This window comes from Miscanthus floridulus, chromosome 19, assembly GCF_019320115.1.
Source record: "Miscanthus floridulus cultivar M001 chromosome 19, ASM1932011v1, whole genome shotgun sequence".
Lineage (NCBI taxonomy): Eukaryota > Viridiplantae > Streptophyta > Magnoliopsida > Poales > Poaceae > Miscanthus > Miscanthus floridulus.
Genome location: NC_089598.1, coordinates 5,713,929 through 5,729,642, shown reverse-complemented (window position 1 = coordinate 5,729,642; position 15,714 = coordinate 5,713,929). Strand labels below are relative to the sequence as shown.

The window sequence follows — 15,714 nt, the reverse complement described above, 5'->3', positions numbered from 1 at the left end:
TCTGCAGGCGGCAGTCCCGACGGATGTTGTGCTTCTCCGCCCACTCCTCTGAGAGCCACCTGTCCACAATAGCCTCCCAGCAGAGGCGGTGCCTGGCGCACCAATCAGGACATTGCTGCATGGAAGGAGTCAGTATTAATGTTTCGTACTTACCGAGAGGTACCGCTCCTTGGTGAGCGTCCTGGTCCTGGCATCAGCCTTCCTCACCACCTGACCAAGGACGTCGGCGCTGTAGTTGATGATGCACTAGAGCCACGTCTCATGGTACAGGTCCGAGAGTCAGGACCTACAGACCTTGTCCTGCACTCGCGCCGCCCCGGTCCTCAAACCCTTCATCGCACCTAAAGAAGTCCTGCATATAGACATCATGTATCGTTTCATTATTTCAAGAATGACCAATGAATGTGTAGTATTGACCAATTTAGTGCGATGAAGACTCACCCAGAACTCAGCCTTGATCCGCGCCGCAACGGTGCTGAACTCGCTATCCTCGACGGCGTAGAAGTGGTCCCACGTCCAGGGCGGTGAAGTCACTGAGACATAGGTGACCATGCCAAGGTAGTGTTGCTGAATCAGAAGGCCCAGGGTGCCATTGATGTGTCGGCCCATTTCGGACACAACTTCCCAGTTGCTGCAAGAGTCATTAAGAAGAATTGTTAGTCTCCAGTTCAATTTTCAACATATCATATGAAATAGTAGTGAAATAATACTTACTTGTCGCCGTTGGGTCAAATCACCAGGCGCCGGTGAAGTGGGATCGACCGCACCGAGAGCTGCGAGGGCCCGCACAAGTATACTCCCGATGAGGTAGAGCCAGAGACAGTGCAAGTGGAACCCCTTCTGTCGCTATCGCCGCCTCCCCGTGGTCTGACGAGTCAGAGGAAGTGCCACCCCCTCGTATGTGCAGGTCCACCGCCTGGTCGTCCTCGTCCACCAACAGGGTGGCAGCCAGCTGCACCCTCGTCCTCAGACGACCGTGGGGGCGGCCGCTCCTCATCCTCCTCGTCGACGGCTCCGACAAGGGGTCCTCCTCAGCGTGGGGTGGTGAGCGCTCCCTCATGTAGAGGGAGTTGATCCCCCCGACGGGCCTGCCTTCCGCCCAGCATTTTATCGAGTGCCTGCAATTTCAAAGAGTAAACCAACTAGCACAGTTAAATTACAAGTACTTATAAAGAGATGCAAAATGAACGAAACATAATTGCAATAATAATAATAATAATAATAATAATAATAATAATAATAATAATAATAATAATAATAATAATAATATAGTATTACATGAATTAGAAATATTCTTCACGATCGGCAGCAACTAGATCATAGGTGTCATCATCACTATCAATATTGTCGAGTAAATCGGGCTCATCTCCATCGTTGTCATCATTGTCATCGCCTAACTATAATCGCTCAAGCATTTGTAAGTCCTTAGTATTTTGCACCTCTTCCCCGTCGTCCTCATCTCCATCGTCCTGATCAATGTCATTGTCTACTTCCATGCCCATAAGCGAAAACATGTCTATGTCAAACCTCCCTTCTAGCCCCTCTGGTTGATAGAACTCCCGTGTGTTTGGGTCAAAGTTGTAATCCTCATCGTTTGGGACAGGCAGTTTACCGTGCGGCGATACCAACTACACAAGGTACCAACCGATAAGATTGGGGTCTTTTTGGCATACCCATGGGAGATAATAAACTTGCGTGGCCTGTTGAGCCACAATATAGACATCATCTCCTTGATAGACAGAATCCTGTCGAATTTCGACTTGTCCAATCTCAGGGGCTGTTCTCGTGACATTAGGATCGAACCAATGGCATTTGAATACGATTTGACTAGGAGCTTTGCGACACTCAAAATTGAGCTCGTATATTTCTTCTACTATGCCGTAGTAGTCGCGCTCATCGGTGCCGGGCGTACGAACTCCGGTATTCGTGGTTTTCCGATTGGGCCGACTCCGCTCGTAGTTTCTTGTGTGAAAGCGATAGCCATTCACATCATAAACGGTGAATGATTTGACCTTGTAGGCGAAGCCTTTGGCGAGCCCTTTCAACTCAGCATCCATTTCCGCATCCTTGCGAGCCTGCAAGGTGAGGCCGGATAGATCGTTACATTACTCGCTCGTAGGAGCAAAGTGGGATGTCAAAGATTGAACGAGGTAAATTGGACGGTACCTTCGTATTGAACCAGGATATGAAATCGGACACACCATCTTTGAGAAGACTATCTTCTTCTTGAGGGGAAGGAGCCCTATTCCCTCTCTATTATTTATTCAGAAATTCCCTGAAAAAACAAGAGATAAGGGGGTTCGATAGATGGAGGATAGTGACAAGGGCGTATGTAACAAGCTCATTGAGAACTTACTACACATAAGGCTTCACTTCGTCAAGGTTCAACAACACATACAGCATGATAGTGCGCCACTCATCATGCCGCAAGGTCTTGGTGCCCGATGCGCTTGCCTTTCCGAGTTGCCCTTTGAAAAGGCTGAGGTTCGATGAACTCTCGTCCGCGTTGTAACGAGGGGGATGATTGTGCACGCTGGGAAGGACATCCTTATAGTATGCTATTGTGAAGTTTGACACCTCCTCCAGAATGAATGCCTCTGCCACAGAAGCCTCAATTTTGGCTTTATTTCTACACTTTTTCCGAAGAATCTTTAGACATCTCTCAATTGTATAGCACCAACGGGCCTGCACGGGCCCCCCCATTCATGCCTCGTACGGTAGGTGCAAAATCAGATGCTGCATCACCAGGAAGAAGCTGGGTGGGAAGATCTTCTCCAACTTGCAGAGCAACACAGGTGCCACTTTCTCCAAGTCATCAATCACATCCCGAGATAACTCCTTGGCACAAAGCTGGCGGAAGAAATAGCTCAACTCTGCCAGCACGTGCCACACATGCTCAGGGACGTATCCCCGGGTCATCGCAGGAAGGAGCCGCTCAATCCATATGTGGTAGTCATGACTCTTCATCCCTAAGACTCGCATAGTGGACAAGTTCACTCCCCTACTCAAATTCGCCGCATGCCCATCAGGGAACATTAACGTCTGGATCCACTACAGTACTTCCTTCCTTTGGTCATTTTTCAAGACGAAATCGACCGGAGTCCTTCTCCATTTCTTGCTGGGCGCGGGAGGCTTCATCACTTGCTTTGGCCTATCGCACATCGTTGCTAGGTCCAGTCTAGCCTTAACGTTGTCCTTTGACTTATCAGGAATGTCCATGAGTATTGCAAAAAGCGCCTCGGTGATATTCTTTTCTATGTGCATTACATCAATGTTGTGTGGAAGAAGAAGGTCATTGAAATAGGGGAGCCTAGTCAAGCCCGATTTATGAGTCCACTGGTGTTCCTCACCATATCCAATAAAAACCACATTTCTCTTTATCATCTTTAAGAGCCTCTATCTCAGCACGGACCTCGGCACCGGTCATCATCTGAGGTGCAGGGTCGGTGACTTGAACCCCTTTCCTGAAGTTCTTGACGTCTCGTCTAAATGGATGGTCAAGAGGGAGGAATTGACGATGTTGGTCAAACGTAGAAAACTTGCCACCCCTCTTCAGCCAAGTGAACCTCACAACTGTCTTGCATATTGGGCATGGGAACTTCCCATGAACACACCACGCGCAGAATATGCCATATGCCAAAAAGTCATGCAGGGAGTAGTGGTACCACACATGCATTGTGAAGTTCTTCTTTGTAGCTCGGTCGTATGTCAGTACCCCCTTTTCCCAAGCAAGGATCAATTCATCAATGAGAGGCTCCATGAACAAACCCATCTTGTTCCCCAGGTGTCCATGAACAAACCCTTGGGTTGAAACATGACGCCGGGGGGGAGATTGAGGGGGATCACGAACACGGGCCAACAAGTGTACGGGGCCACCAGCAATCCATAGGGGTTGAACCCATCTGTTGCCAGCGCTACACGTACATTCTGAGCCTCCTCAGCTTTACCATGGTGTATGCCATCAAAATGGGTCCATGCATCGCCATCCGATGGGTGTACCATCTTGTCAGCATTGTATCTTTTGCCATGTTTGTGCCATGTCATCTGTTTCGCGGACTCCTCTGTCATGTACAGCCGTTGGATCCTCGGTATGACAGGAAGGTACCGTAGGACCTTCGCGGGGACACCAAGCTGTTCCTTCTTTCCATCACTAGTGTCGACCTCCAGATACCTAGAGGATTTGCACTTTGGACAGTGCGTTGCTTTCTCGTGATCTTTCCTAAATAGGATGCAACCATTCGGACAAGCATGGATGTGCTCATACAGCATCTTAAGGGCACGAAGAAGTTTCTATGACTCGTACAAGTTCTTCGGCAGAATGTGACCCTCCAGAAGCAGGGATCCAAGAACTGCCAACATACCATCGAAGTTGTCTCGACTCATGCTACACTGCGACTTGAACGCCATTAGGCGTCCAATGGCATCTAGTTGCGAAACCATTGTCTTTTCATGAAGGGGCTTCTATGCTGAAGACAGCATATCGTAGTACGCCTTTGCGGATTTCTCTGGCTCATCCTCTAATCCTTCACCGAACCGTGCCTCCTGAAAGTCATCCATCCAGTCTGCTACCCCGGCATCTCCATCAAAAGCCTCGAGGCGTGGTCTCACCACCTCCTCTCTAATACGGTCGGCTTCACCATGGTGGATCCAGCAGGTATAGTTTGGCGTGAATCCATACTTGCAAAGATCTTCCCCCACGTTCTTCCGATTCTTTCTTACACGGTTGTCACATTTGCTACAGGGACACGGCATCCGACTCGACCCTCTAGCAGCCTCGCCAAATGAATGCTCCAAGAAAGCATTAGTCTTAGTCATCCATTCTGGGGTCATACTTGCATGGCCCGTGTACATCCAATCACGGTTCTCCATCCTCTGGCATATACATATGTAAGCGAGTAATATAACCAGCAATTGCATCTGCACGGCATTCCTACCATCTAATAGGTGAGGATAGGTCCTAATCCCACCCGCGGATGCGTAGATGAGGTCAGTTTCAATGCTCCGCTCCTATCCGAGACAGAATTTCGGCAGCACCTCCCTGCTGTTCTCCCGATACACGTCCTACAAGGGAGAGTGTGTATCTGGAGAACAATAGGGAGGTGATGCCGAAAGTCTATCTCGGACCGGAGCGAACTATGGAAACTAACCTCATCTACGCATCCGCGAGCTGTCCAAAATATGTGGACAATCCGAAAGAGATACGGTCGGAGGTATGCATTGCATATCTGCGACCGTATCTCTTTCGAACGGGAGACGCCTAACTGGGCTACGTGACCATATAAAACATGCATGCAAAGAAGGAGGGGGTTATACCTAGGGTGGCGGTGGAGTCAAGCTAGCGGGGCAGTGGCGTGTTGGTGCAGTGGCGAGGCGATGCGGTGCAGGCAGACCAGCAGCGCCGACGAAGACGGTCGGGGTCGCCGAGTCCCTCCCACGGGTCCTTCTCCTACACAAAAAGGCAATAGGTTAGAATCCATTGAAAATTTCGGCAGCACCTCACCTGCACAGGGAGGTTTCCAAAACCTGCAAGAAACGTAGGCGCGATGGCCAACAACCACATATATACCAAACATAGGCACGAAGGCCAACAAACATATATATACCAAGACGAGCCATGTACTTTAGTTCTCTTTCCATGCAGATGAAAGTATCAAAGTAGTACAACAACAAGTACTACTACCACTACAACTACTACTAACACTAACACTACTACTACTAACACTACTACTATCACTACTTACTACTAACAATACTACTAACACTACTAACTACTAACTACTACTACTTACTAACTACTACTAACACTACTAAGTACTACTACTAACTACTACAGGTGTAGGGCATACCTTCGCGACGAGAATGGCAACAACGAGGGTCGGCGACGACGGCGGGGGCGACCGCAGCGACGTGAGGGTCGATGGGCCTAGGCCGGCACCTTCCTTCTCCTCTCCTTCTCCTTCTCCTCCTCTCTTCCCTCCTCCTCTCATCTCCCCTTCTCCTCTCTTCTCCCCTGCCTCCTCCTCCTCTCTTCTGAAGTGGCGCGGTGGCCGGGGCGGGGAGGCGCGGTGGCCGGGACGGGCGCCGCGGTGCGGCGTCGGCGGCTGAGGGAGAGAGAAATGAGAGAAAGCGAGAGAGAGAGAGCGCCGGCCGGGCGCGGGTGAAGGGAAAGGGCGGCTTTGCCGAGTGCCAGATCGACGGCACTCGACAAAGTCAATTTTCTTCGCCGAGTGTCGTGATCTAGCACTCGGCGAAGTTTTAAAAAAAATTCAGCAGCTCTTTGCCGAGTGCCAGCTGGGCGGCACTCGGCAAAGTTATTACTTTGCCGAGTGCCAACCCTAGGCACTCGGCAAAATAATTTTTTTTTGTTTTTTGCCACCAATTTTTTTTGAAGCTTTAGTACACTACCACAAATAACATGTTTAAATTTGGGACATTTTCATTGCCTTTTGGCATATTTCTATAGTTTATTTTGTTTTGTTGAATTTTTCCAAAAAATGTAAGTTTGAACTGCAGGTGCATCGAATAATGGATTACATTCATTCAAAAAATGTTATCCTTGTTTCTTAGTGTAAATTTAGGCTAAATCCAGGAACTGTCTCGAAATTTCGATCAACGTGCTCACGGGGCAACGCCGCCAACTTGCGTGGGAGTGGTTTTTTAATTGTATAAAATGCGAACGAATTCCGAAAATCATGAAACTTGTCGAGTTGTCGCCATATCGTATGCGTATGCCGTGGAAAAAATTTGAAAAAGTTTCGAGCACGTTGTCACGTACGATGCTCACAAACCAGCATATCAATCCATCGTCGTGGATCGACAATCAATCTGTGATGATACATGAATGAAGAAGGAGTATGATAATCAATAGAAGTTGTTGGATCCCTGGTAGGAGAGTCCAGTGGACCACCAGGCGGTGATGGCGTCGTCGACGACGATGGTCTTCCGCGGCGAGCTGTAGCTGGTCGTCCTGACGACGAGGCCCCGGGTGTTGCCGAGCGCGGCGAACACCTGGTACGTGATGCCCCAGTTGCGCGACGCGGGCACGTAGTTGCAGTCCGGCTCGCCGGCCCTCTTGACGGCTAGGTCGCCGAAGTCACCGCTGCCGCCGACGTTCATGACGTAGAGCAAGAGCCAGTAGTAGTTGCCCTGCACGTAGAACCTGACCCCGCCGGAGCGCTGGCATGGCACGCGGCGGAACTGCACGGGGACGATGCCCGCCACCCGTGGCGCGAGGATCAGGAACGACGGCGGCGCCATGTCGAAGTGCTGCCGCGGCGGGTTGCACCACCCGCCGTTGTCGCTGGGGAGATTCCAGTTGGGCGGGCACAGGTTGGTGCCGGTGACCACGACGGACGGCGAACCCGGGTTGCACCACCGGGAGTTCACGCACCGCAGCTCGTAGCACTGCCCGCACCCGCTGCCGCTCGCGAACAGCGGCGTGCTCAGCGCCGCCGTGCGCGTCGAGTAGAGCGACTGGATGTCATTGGCGCCGTAGCCGCACGCGCCGCCTCTGCATGCGTTCCAATGATCATTTCCATGCAAAGCCGCAAAGGCATAACACATACATGCATAGTCTAAAATAAACCTGTGGTCTTTGGGTCCTAAACTTCTTTTTTTATTTCTGGGTCTCTATATAAACTTGTTCTAGGCTCCAGCCCTAGTTTAAAATAAATTTGAACCCACTCCACACGCTGACATGGTATGCTATATAACTCAGCGTTAACGTGGACATGACATGTTTGGTTCAATACTTAAACTTATACGGCAGTGTCATATAGGTCCCTAACTTCAATATCTAGGTTCCTAACTTATAAAACTGTAAATCTTATCTTAGTTCTCAAACTTGCTAAACGAGCCACATAAGATACCTAAACTTGTATGGTGTTGCTATCTAGGTCCCTAACTTCCAAGGCTGCAAATACAAGTCCGCAAACGTGATAATTAGACCACACCAGATCAAAATTACTGTTGTTTAGCCCAATTAGCAAGTTTGGGGACCTAGATTAGCAATTTTGGATATAGTGTAACACCCTATATCTAAAATCTGCTTATATGGCCCAGCTCCGTACGTGAAACGGATCTACATATGCATATCATCTCTCTTACGCAAAATATTTTGGATCATGCCATGGGAGGGCGAGTCATGCCACGACACAAAATATTTTGGGTCATGCCGGCACGACATGAACGTGAGGGTCTATTGTGCCTGGGATCTCGGTATGATGGGCTACATGGCCCGACGCGCATTTTTGGCCGGCACGACACGAAAATGGCACGTAAGCACTCCGACAACGCTACAATGTGATTTTTAGCATTTACTATATTACCACTCATCTAATCCTTGAATCGATTATAAAAATCATTAATTAGAACTTTCATGAAAATAGTACACACGAATTTTTTTTTGTATATCACAAGCGGATAAAGAAAACTAAGAGAAATACTTTGAGGGTTGTGCTTGGGCCGGCATGACCTAAAACGTGCCGGCGTGCCACGGGCCGTGCTTGAGCCGAAGAAAGATTTATCGTGCCATATCGGCACGGACAAACGTGTCTCGCGTGCCTATAGCACTACCGGACTCCTTGAGTTTGCCGAGTGCCCGAAACACTCGGCAAACGACATAAAACACTCGGCAAATGGTTCGCCGAGTGTAACACTCGGCGAACAGCACTCGCCAAAAACAGTGACGGCAAAGCCAACTTTGCCGAGTGTCTTTTATCGGGCACTCGGCAAAGCCTCGGCAAAGTTGAAACCGAAAAAAACCCGAAAAAAATGGGAATTTTTACCCAAAAAAATGGAATTTTTTTTATCGATGGAGGCCCCCACCGGCCAGCGCCCACCCATCTACGGCATTTTTCGCGTGAATTTCATGACTACGCGGCCAACGCGATTCGAACCCGAGACCTTCCGCTGTGCGTACCTCCTCTACCACTGCACCACACTCTCACTTGTGTCTGTATTCCGTTTTAGTTCCCAATATATTATACTAAACCGAGTGTAAATTACATGTTTGAGGCCCTAAACGAATTCAAATAAAAAAGTTGTAAACTACAAAGTTTCATAACTTTTCGAGATCTACACTTTTAGTTTAGGAAGTTTTTCCATCCGAGGTCGTTTACAAAATTTGAATTTTAAAATTTTGAAATTCAAACACAGTTTTGCATGACAAGATGTTTTCAAATCAAAAAGTTGTAAACTACAAAGTTTCATAACTTTTCGAGATCTACACTTTTAGTTTAGGAAGTTTTTCCATCCGAAGTCGTTTACAAAATTTGAATTTTAAAATTTTGAAATTCAAACACAGTTTTGCATGACAAGATGTTTTCAAATTAAAAAGTTGTCAACTACAATGTTTTATAACTTTTCGAGATCTACAAAGTTTATTTTGGTTGTTTTTTCATCCGAGGTCGTTTGAAAAGTTCGAATTTTAAAATTTTGAAATTCAAACGCAGTTTTGCATGACAAGATGTTTTCAAATCAAAAAGTTGCCAATTACAAAGTTTCATAACTTTTCGAGATCTACAAAGTTTATTTTGGTTGTTTGGTCATCTGTTCATCCGACATGGTCGTTCTAACATTGTTCACAAATCTTATATATCTCTCTTGTAGTTTCATAAACTACAAGAGAGATATGTTAAATTTGTGAACAAATTTATTTTCACTTTGTCGTATGAAGAAAAAACCAAAACAAACATTGTACATCTTGATGAGTTATACAACTTTGTAGTTGAAAACTTTTTATTTGAATTAATTTACTGCTTCAAAATGTGCTTTGAATTTTTTTTGCCGAGTGTAAAAAAAATAACACTCGGCAAAGAGCCTCTTTGCCGAGTGTTAAAAAAAACACTCGGCAAAGAGCCTCTTTGCCGAATGTCAAAAAAACACTCGACAAAGGAGTCTTTGCCGAGTGCCCGAAAAACAACACTCGGCAAACCACCTGACACTCGGCAAGGAGCCGATCTTCGGTAGTGTAGGGCACGCTGAAGCGACATGACGCACGAGGGTGTGTGTCATGCCGGCACGGTATGGCCCAAGTCCCACCTCTATATATCGTAATTACTACATACAACTAATGGGTTGGGGTGTTACGTACACGGATCTAAATAGCATCGACCCACAAGTTTAGGTCCCTTTTCTGGTCCGTTTAGCAAGTTTGGAAACTTGATATGCATTTTTTTATGCACGGGGGGCCTAGATGACACGACGAAGCACGTTTAGGTACTATACCCAACAGGACTGATGCGACGCCGGTATGTGGAGCAAGTCAAAACTTATTTGAACTAATCCTAGAGTCTGAGACAAATTTAAAGATCCAGAAATTATAAGAAAAAAAACAGAAATTTAAGACCTGGATTTAGGACTTAAAAAAGATTATATATAAATTTAGGAACCGTCAATATATTTTGCTCTATAGTACATGCATACTCCAAGTAGTAGAACGTGGCGCTGCCTTCTTGCCAGTCCGACGTCGTGAAGGGCGCGGCGGCCTGGTCATAGCCGCTGCCGCTCGCGAGGTGTGCCGCCATGATCACGGCCGCGACGACGGCGATCACCGGAGCTCTCGACGCCATGGTGTGTGTATATATATATTATATATATATATTATATATATATATATATATATATATATATATATATATATATATATATATATATATATATATAGACACACACACACACACGCACCGTAATGTAATGTATGTATGAATTGAATAGAACAGAGCTAGCTAGCAAGCTCGCCGCCGTACGTACGTACGTCCGGCCGGCCGACGACGACCCTTGTTGGTCGACCGATGGAGATGGATATGACGACTTGTGCTCTGCTGGCCAGACGACGAGCGGGTTGACGTCGTTTATAAAGCAGCAGCAGTTAGCCGCGATTGCCCGGCCGGCGGACCGGCGGCTACGACGTGTTGGGCAGCACGTTGAGATGAGATCGAGGGGAGGGAACGAGGGATGATGATGTACCTGTACAGCTGCACTGCACAGCTCGTCTTCGCCTCCGAGAGTTCGTTGTTGGCCGCACGATACGTATTTCCAACTGGTCAAACTCCATGGTCGCGCGAGGAATGCTTATGCTTCCCATTACAGCACAACATGCTAGGCACGCAGCACTGTGTGTGAAACATCCGGTAGGTGGGACGGCGACGGTTATCCTATTCCGTTGGCAAGATTGGCCCTGTTCATTTTTAAGGGACGCAGCCCAAATCGAATGAGCAACGTGGGCCTGAAACGTCCGGTCCATAGCGACGTGGTGGTAATAATGGTATGTCTCAAAATAATTTTCTGCATACAGTTTACAATGTACATTTTAGTCTTTTGTTTTTCAGGTTTATGCATGAGTTACACAGCCAATTCCTATTAGTCCAGCCTCTGGCTATTAAAGAGCAACCTCACAGTGTTCACCCAAAAAAAAAGAGAGCTAGCTCACAGTGTCCCCCCCCCCCCCCCCCCCCCCCCCCCCCCCCCACCCCCAAAAAAAAAAAAGAGAGCAAGCCCACAAAAATAAAAAAAATAAAAAATAAATAAAATTTAACAGCAACTTAGCACTAAGCAAAATAACCATCCATACTTGGCAAAGACCATGATTGTCGTTGTCTTCACCATACGACAAGCCTATTTCAGTTTCGGGCTATCATTCTCTTTCTAGAGGCTGGACGAGAAGCACGTCCGATAAGTAGCCCAAAAATAGCCTACAAATAATAATGTTTTAATCATCAAAGCTCCCCCTTCATTTTTTATGAATTACAAGGATGCAGGAGTACACAAACACACATGTGCACCTCTATGAACACACACATGCAAAACCTATAATATCTCTATGAGCACCTTCAAATATACAACTGAGCCAATAAACCACGAAGTTGACAAAATTACCACATATGCCTCGCTGTCGACGGGCATATCACCTATCAATGAAAGAATAGTGAAACATCCTCAATTTTCCCGCGAAGGGAAAATCCACAGAATGAATTATAATATGATGAAACCAATAGTCGATTCCATCATATTATCTTATATCAGTCGATATCACAGTCATATATCGTAAGGTTACAAGAATACAAGATATTACATCACTGGGGAACACACCTATTACAGAGTTAATCTAGCGGAAGACTATTGAGTGGAGGCTCCTCCTTCGCAGGCATCATCAGAGTTGGCGTAGTGCAGCGTAGATTCCATCTTCGAACCAAACTTGAGCGTAGGCACGAGACCTCCTAATCCTTTTAAAGTCAGCTTCTCTGAGAAGCAGGAAATCTGCACACCGCCAGATGTGTGCAGGCCATGGTCAGCACCGATGAGCTTTAGTGGAAAAGATAAACAAGGGATCTGGCGATCCTAATATTTGGCTGTGGTTTGCATCCTTAGCGCATGAGAAGTAAATAAAATTTAGTAATATAATAATATCCAATTTTTAACACATTCATCACCACACCATCCTTATCCATCCATATCCATCCACCAACCCATCCCAACCATAACCACACCACCATCACCACATCTCATCTCACACACTCGGGTCGACGGGCCGACTCCCTCTCGGCACTTGTCTCAACGGCCCGCAGCCCCTGGCTCACGGCCGGAAAATACCCCAAACCCTGGAGGGAGAATAGAAGGACTCATCTCCTATCTAGTTTAAGCGAAACCCAGGAAATGTCCATAGCTGACAAGTCAGCATATGTATCGATCGATCAACCAAACACTCTGCAGAGGTTTTACATACCCACAAGATTAGCCATCCTCGGAGCCATGTATCTCCTAGGCAGAATTCCGGTCGCTTGCTAGCCTAGAACGATGCCACCCTACCTCTTAGCCCTGGAACATCCCAAGTCTAGTCTGGGATGGCTGATACTGTGAGTCGTAGACAGAGCCGGGGCCCACCGGATGTCAAGAGCCGGTCCACAAGGCCTCCTGAAGTCTCGGAAGGGTGTGGGGGGAAAATCCGCGCACCCCGTACCTCCTTGCACACGTTCGCCTAGCAGTAGTGGCATCGTCCTACCAAGTAGTCCGACCGTCCCGCACCATATAGGGCGAGTGGGATGTAAAGGATTCCCGGTGAGTCTGAGTACTAGTAAGTCCTTAGGGATGACCAAGCCAGAATGTCTTCGTCAGGGTTTCCATTTTACGTGCCACCACAGCACCTCTACCCCGGGCTCCACCTCTCCGAGGTTCACACCCAAGGTCACCTCCAGTTACCATTTACCCGCCACAGGTATTCCATATCCCAGTGCCCAGGTAGCACCACATGGCAAGACTCGCCCCAGGCTCGTCGTTATTCTAGCTCGGTCGACACAACCCTCACTCTCCATGCACCCAAGGCACACACGCAGCACGCTCATACACCACCAGGTCCGGCACCCATAGCCAAACCATTCCTAGGGGGGTTCACCACCAGCATCACATCCCCGATATAATGCGAAGTGGAGTTAATAATACGTATAGTGGTGTAATATGCAAGCAAGCAGGCAAGTAAGCATATATAAGTGAGCGAATGCGCAAAGCAGGGTGACGTGGTAGAGTGGGTTGCATTAGGGTGGTAATGGCTCAGGTAGTAGCATGCATCAATATACTAGCAAATGATTAAATATAAAGCGCTAGCAGTTCTAGATATTATGCAATGTCTAATAGGATTCTCTAAAAGAGGGTGCTGCCATGACACCTGCGATGTAGAGGTAGTAGTGGTTCAATTCTCCATCTGTTGGTGTTCAATCAGCGGGGTCGTCTCCTCCTGAGTCGACTCCATTCCGCAGTCCTTGTCGTCATCCACGTTCTCTTGATCCGATCGTCAGCTACTTCGCGAAGCGACACGCAAGGCAAGAGAGCACTCAACACTCGAAAAGACAACAAGACGTAGGAAAATCCAATAACACCGACGAGACACGTTAAGATACACGGTTTAGCCCTCTCGGTGGTTGTCCAATTTCCTCGGGCCCAAGAAATAAGAGTGGTGGTTTGCTATGCATAAGCTTAAGTCATGGCCAAGCCAGTATGGCTTTACGATAAACGGTTTAAGCCAGAGCTTATCCAGAGCAAACACCATGGCTCACGATCTTTCGATCCGGTGTCATTGAATTGACGAGGATTGAAGGTCGAGCCCCAAGAAAGAAGAACGACGGGGTTCGGCTCTTATAGCCTTATCCCGCAAGTCACAACTGGACACGAGTAGCAAACAAGAATGATTAACACTATTGTAACTTGGCTCCAACGTTCTTCGGTTCGCCCGCTATGGTAAAAAGCGGTAGCGCAAAGAGATTGGGCAGCAACGGTTCCTCTCGATCCACACGACATAATAACGTCGGGAGCCGAGAAGAGAGTCGCTCCACATGGCAAAAGATGCGGGGGTTAGCTAGGCACATCCATGTCATGTTCTCGGTCACATCTTCGGAAAAGATGGTTTTAGACGGTCGATCGGGTCGACACGCACGGGTCCGAGGTACGACATAGACCATAGCTTCGCTAACTTAAAGGGAATAGTCCGGTCTTTGATTCAATCGTCATTGGCAAGACGGAATCGAACAGAGCGGGCTATCGGTGCAACGAGAGCAAGAACAACAAGGGACAAGGTCTGCTTCTTCCAACACTCGCGCCACGACGAAAGACGGGGCATTGGAAGGAAGCGACAAACACCAAGTGCGTAAACTACTCGTAGGGTACCCGACCTGGGTGCACTGGCACTAAGTCATTTCTCAGATCCGCAGCGGTGCGGTTGTCACCGCGAGAATCAAAGAAATGCGATGGTCATACAAGGTACAAGCATACGGGGGTTTGAGTACGAAGAGTCAAGTAAAGGAAAGGAGTGGCGTAGCTCCATGGTCATGGCGAGGCGAACTCGCGGCCACAAGCTACACCAATCGAGTTGGCATCCATTGTTCCATGATTGTTATCTCCCAGGTTATCTCCCACAGGACTTGGTCTTGAAGGGCTCAAAGCGTGCGGGTGATATCCGCATTGATGTTAGTATCGAATCCATCACGACCATGTCCTAGGGCCGAAGGCAGGAGCTAACACTCGCGGTACAATGAAGTCAGCTAAAAAGCGAGGGGTTGAGTTACACTCGGCATCACGGTCATGGCGAGACGGATCCCACGATCGTAACGTCCGAACGAGGTACGATCCCTCAGCCGGCTCGAAGGCTCGGCACACAGGCAACAACACCAACAATCAGCGATAAGAACCAAACACGACCGAAGACGCATCAACTCGACACGACTGAGGAGTAGCACATTCCATAGCGATGGGGATGGGTAGACCTGCACAAGGGCACGGTGCAGACAGATATAGATAGATCAAGATCACGTATTGTAAGTGGTCGAACAAGTATAAGAATGAGCGGAAAGGGCTTTCGTCGGTGGTCGGAGATGTCACCGAGGTGGTCGATGAGATCACCGTCGTGGTCGGAAGGCTGGCCGAGGTGGTCGGAAGGCTGGCCGAGGTGGTCGGAAGGCTGGCCGAGGTGGTCGGAGTGCTTTGTCGACGTGGTCGGTGAGATCGCGGAGGTGGTCGGAGTGATTATCAATGTGGTCGATGAGACTGCCGAAGTGGTCGGGAAGGTTGCCAACGTGGTCGGAAAGGTGCTTAAGGGTTGGTCCACATCGTGGTGCTCGTCAACGGTGGTCCCGATATTTCCTCAACGGCACGCACTTGCAAGGCAAGGCGACCGGAACATCGGAAAGACTCCTCTTGTCATCGGTGCGATGCTAGGGATCATGCAGT

General features: G+C 48.1%; 1 protein-coding gene across 1 annotated transcript; it reads right to left on the bottom strand.

Moving 5' to 3' along the window:
* Nucleotides 1–6,861: 6,861 nt before the first annotated feature.
* On the bottom strand, nucleotides 6,862–10,571 carry LOC136525444 (expansin-A17-like). Its single transcript, XM_066518427.1, has 2 exons — nucleotides 10,418–10,571; nucleotides 6,862–7,574 (listed from the first exon to the last, which is right to left on the bottom strand). Exons 1-2 carry the CDS (start codon nucleotides 10,569–10,571, stop codon nucleotides 6,862–6,864), a joined length of 867 nt encoding a protein of 288 aa, XP_066374524.1.
* Nucleotides 10,572–15,714: the final 5,143 nt, after the last annotated feature.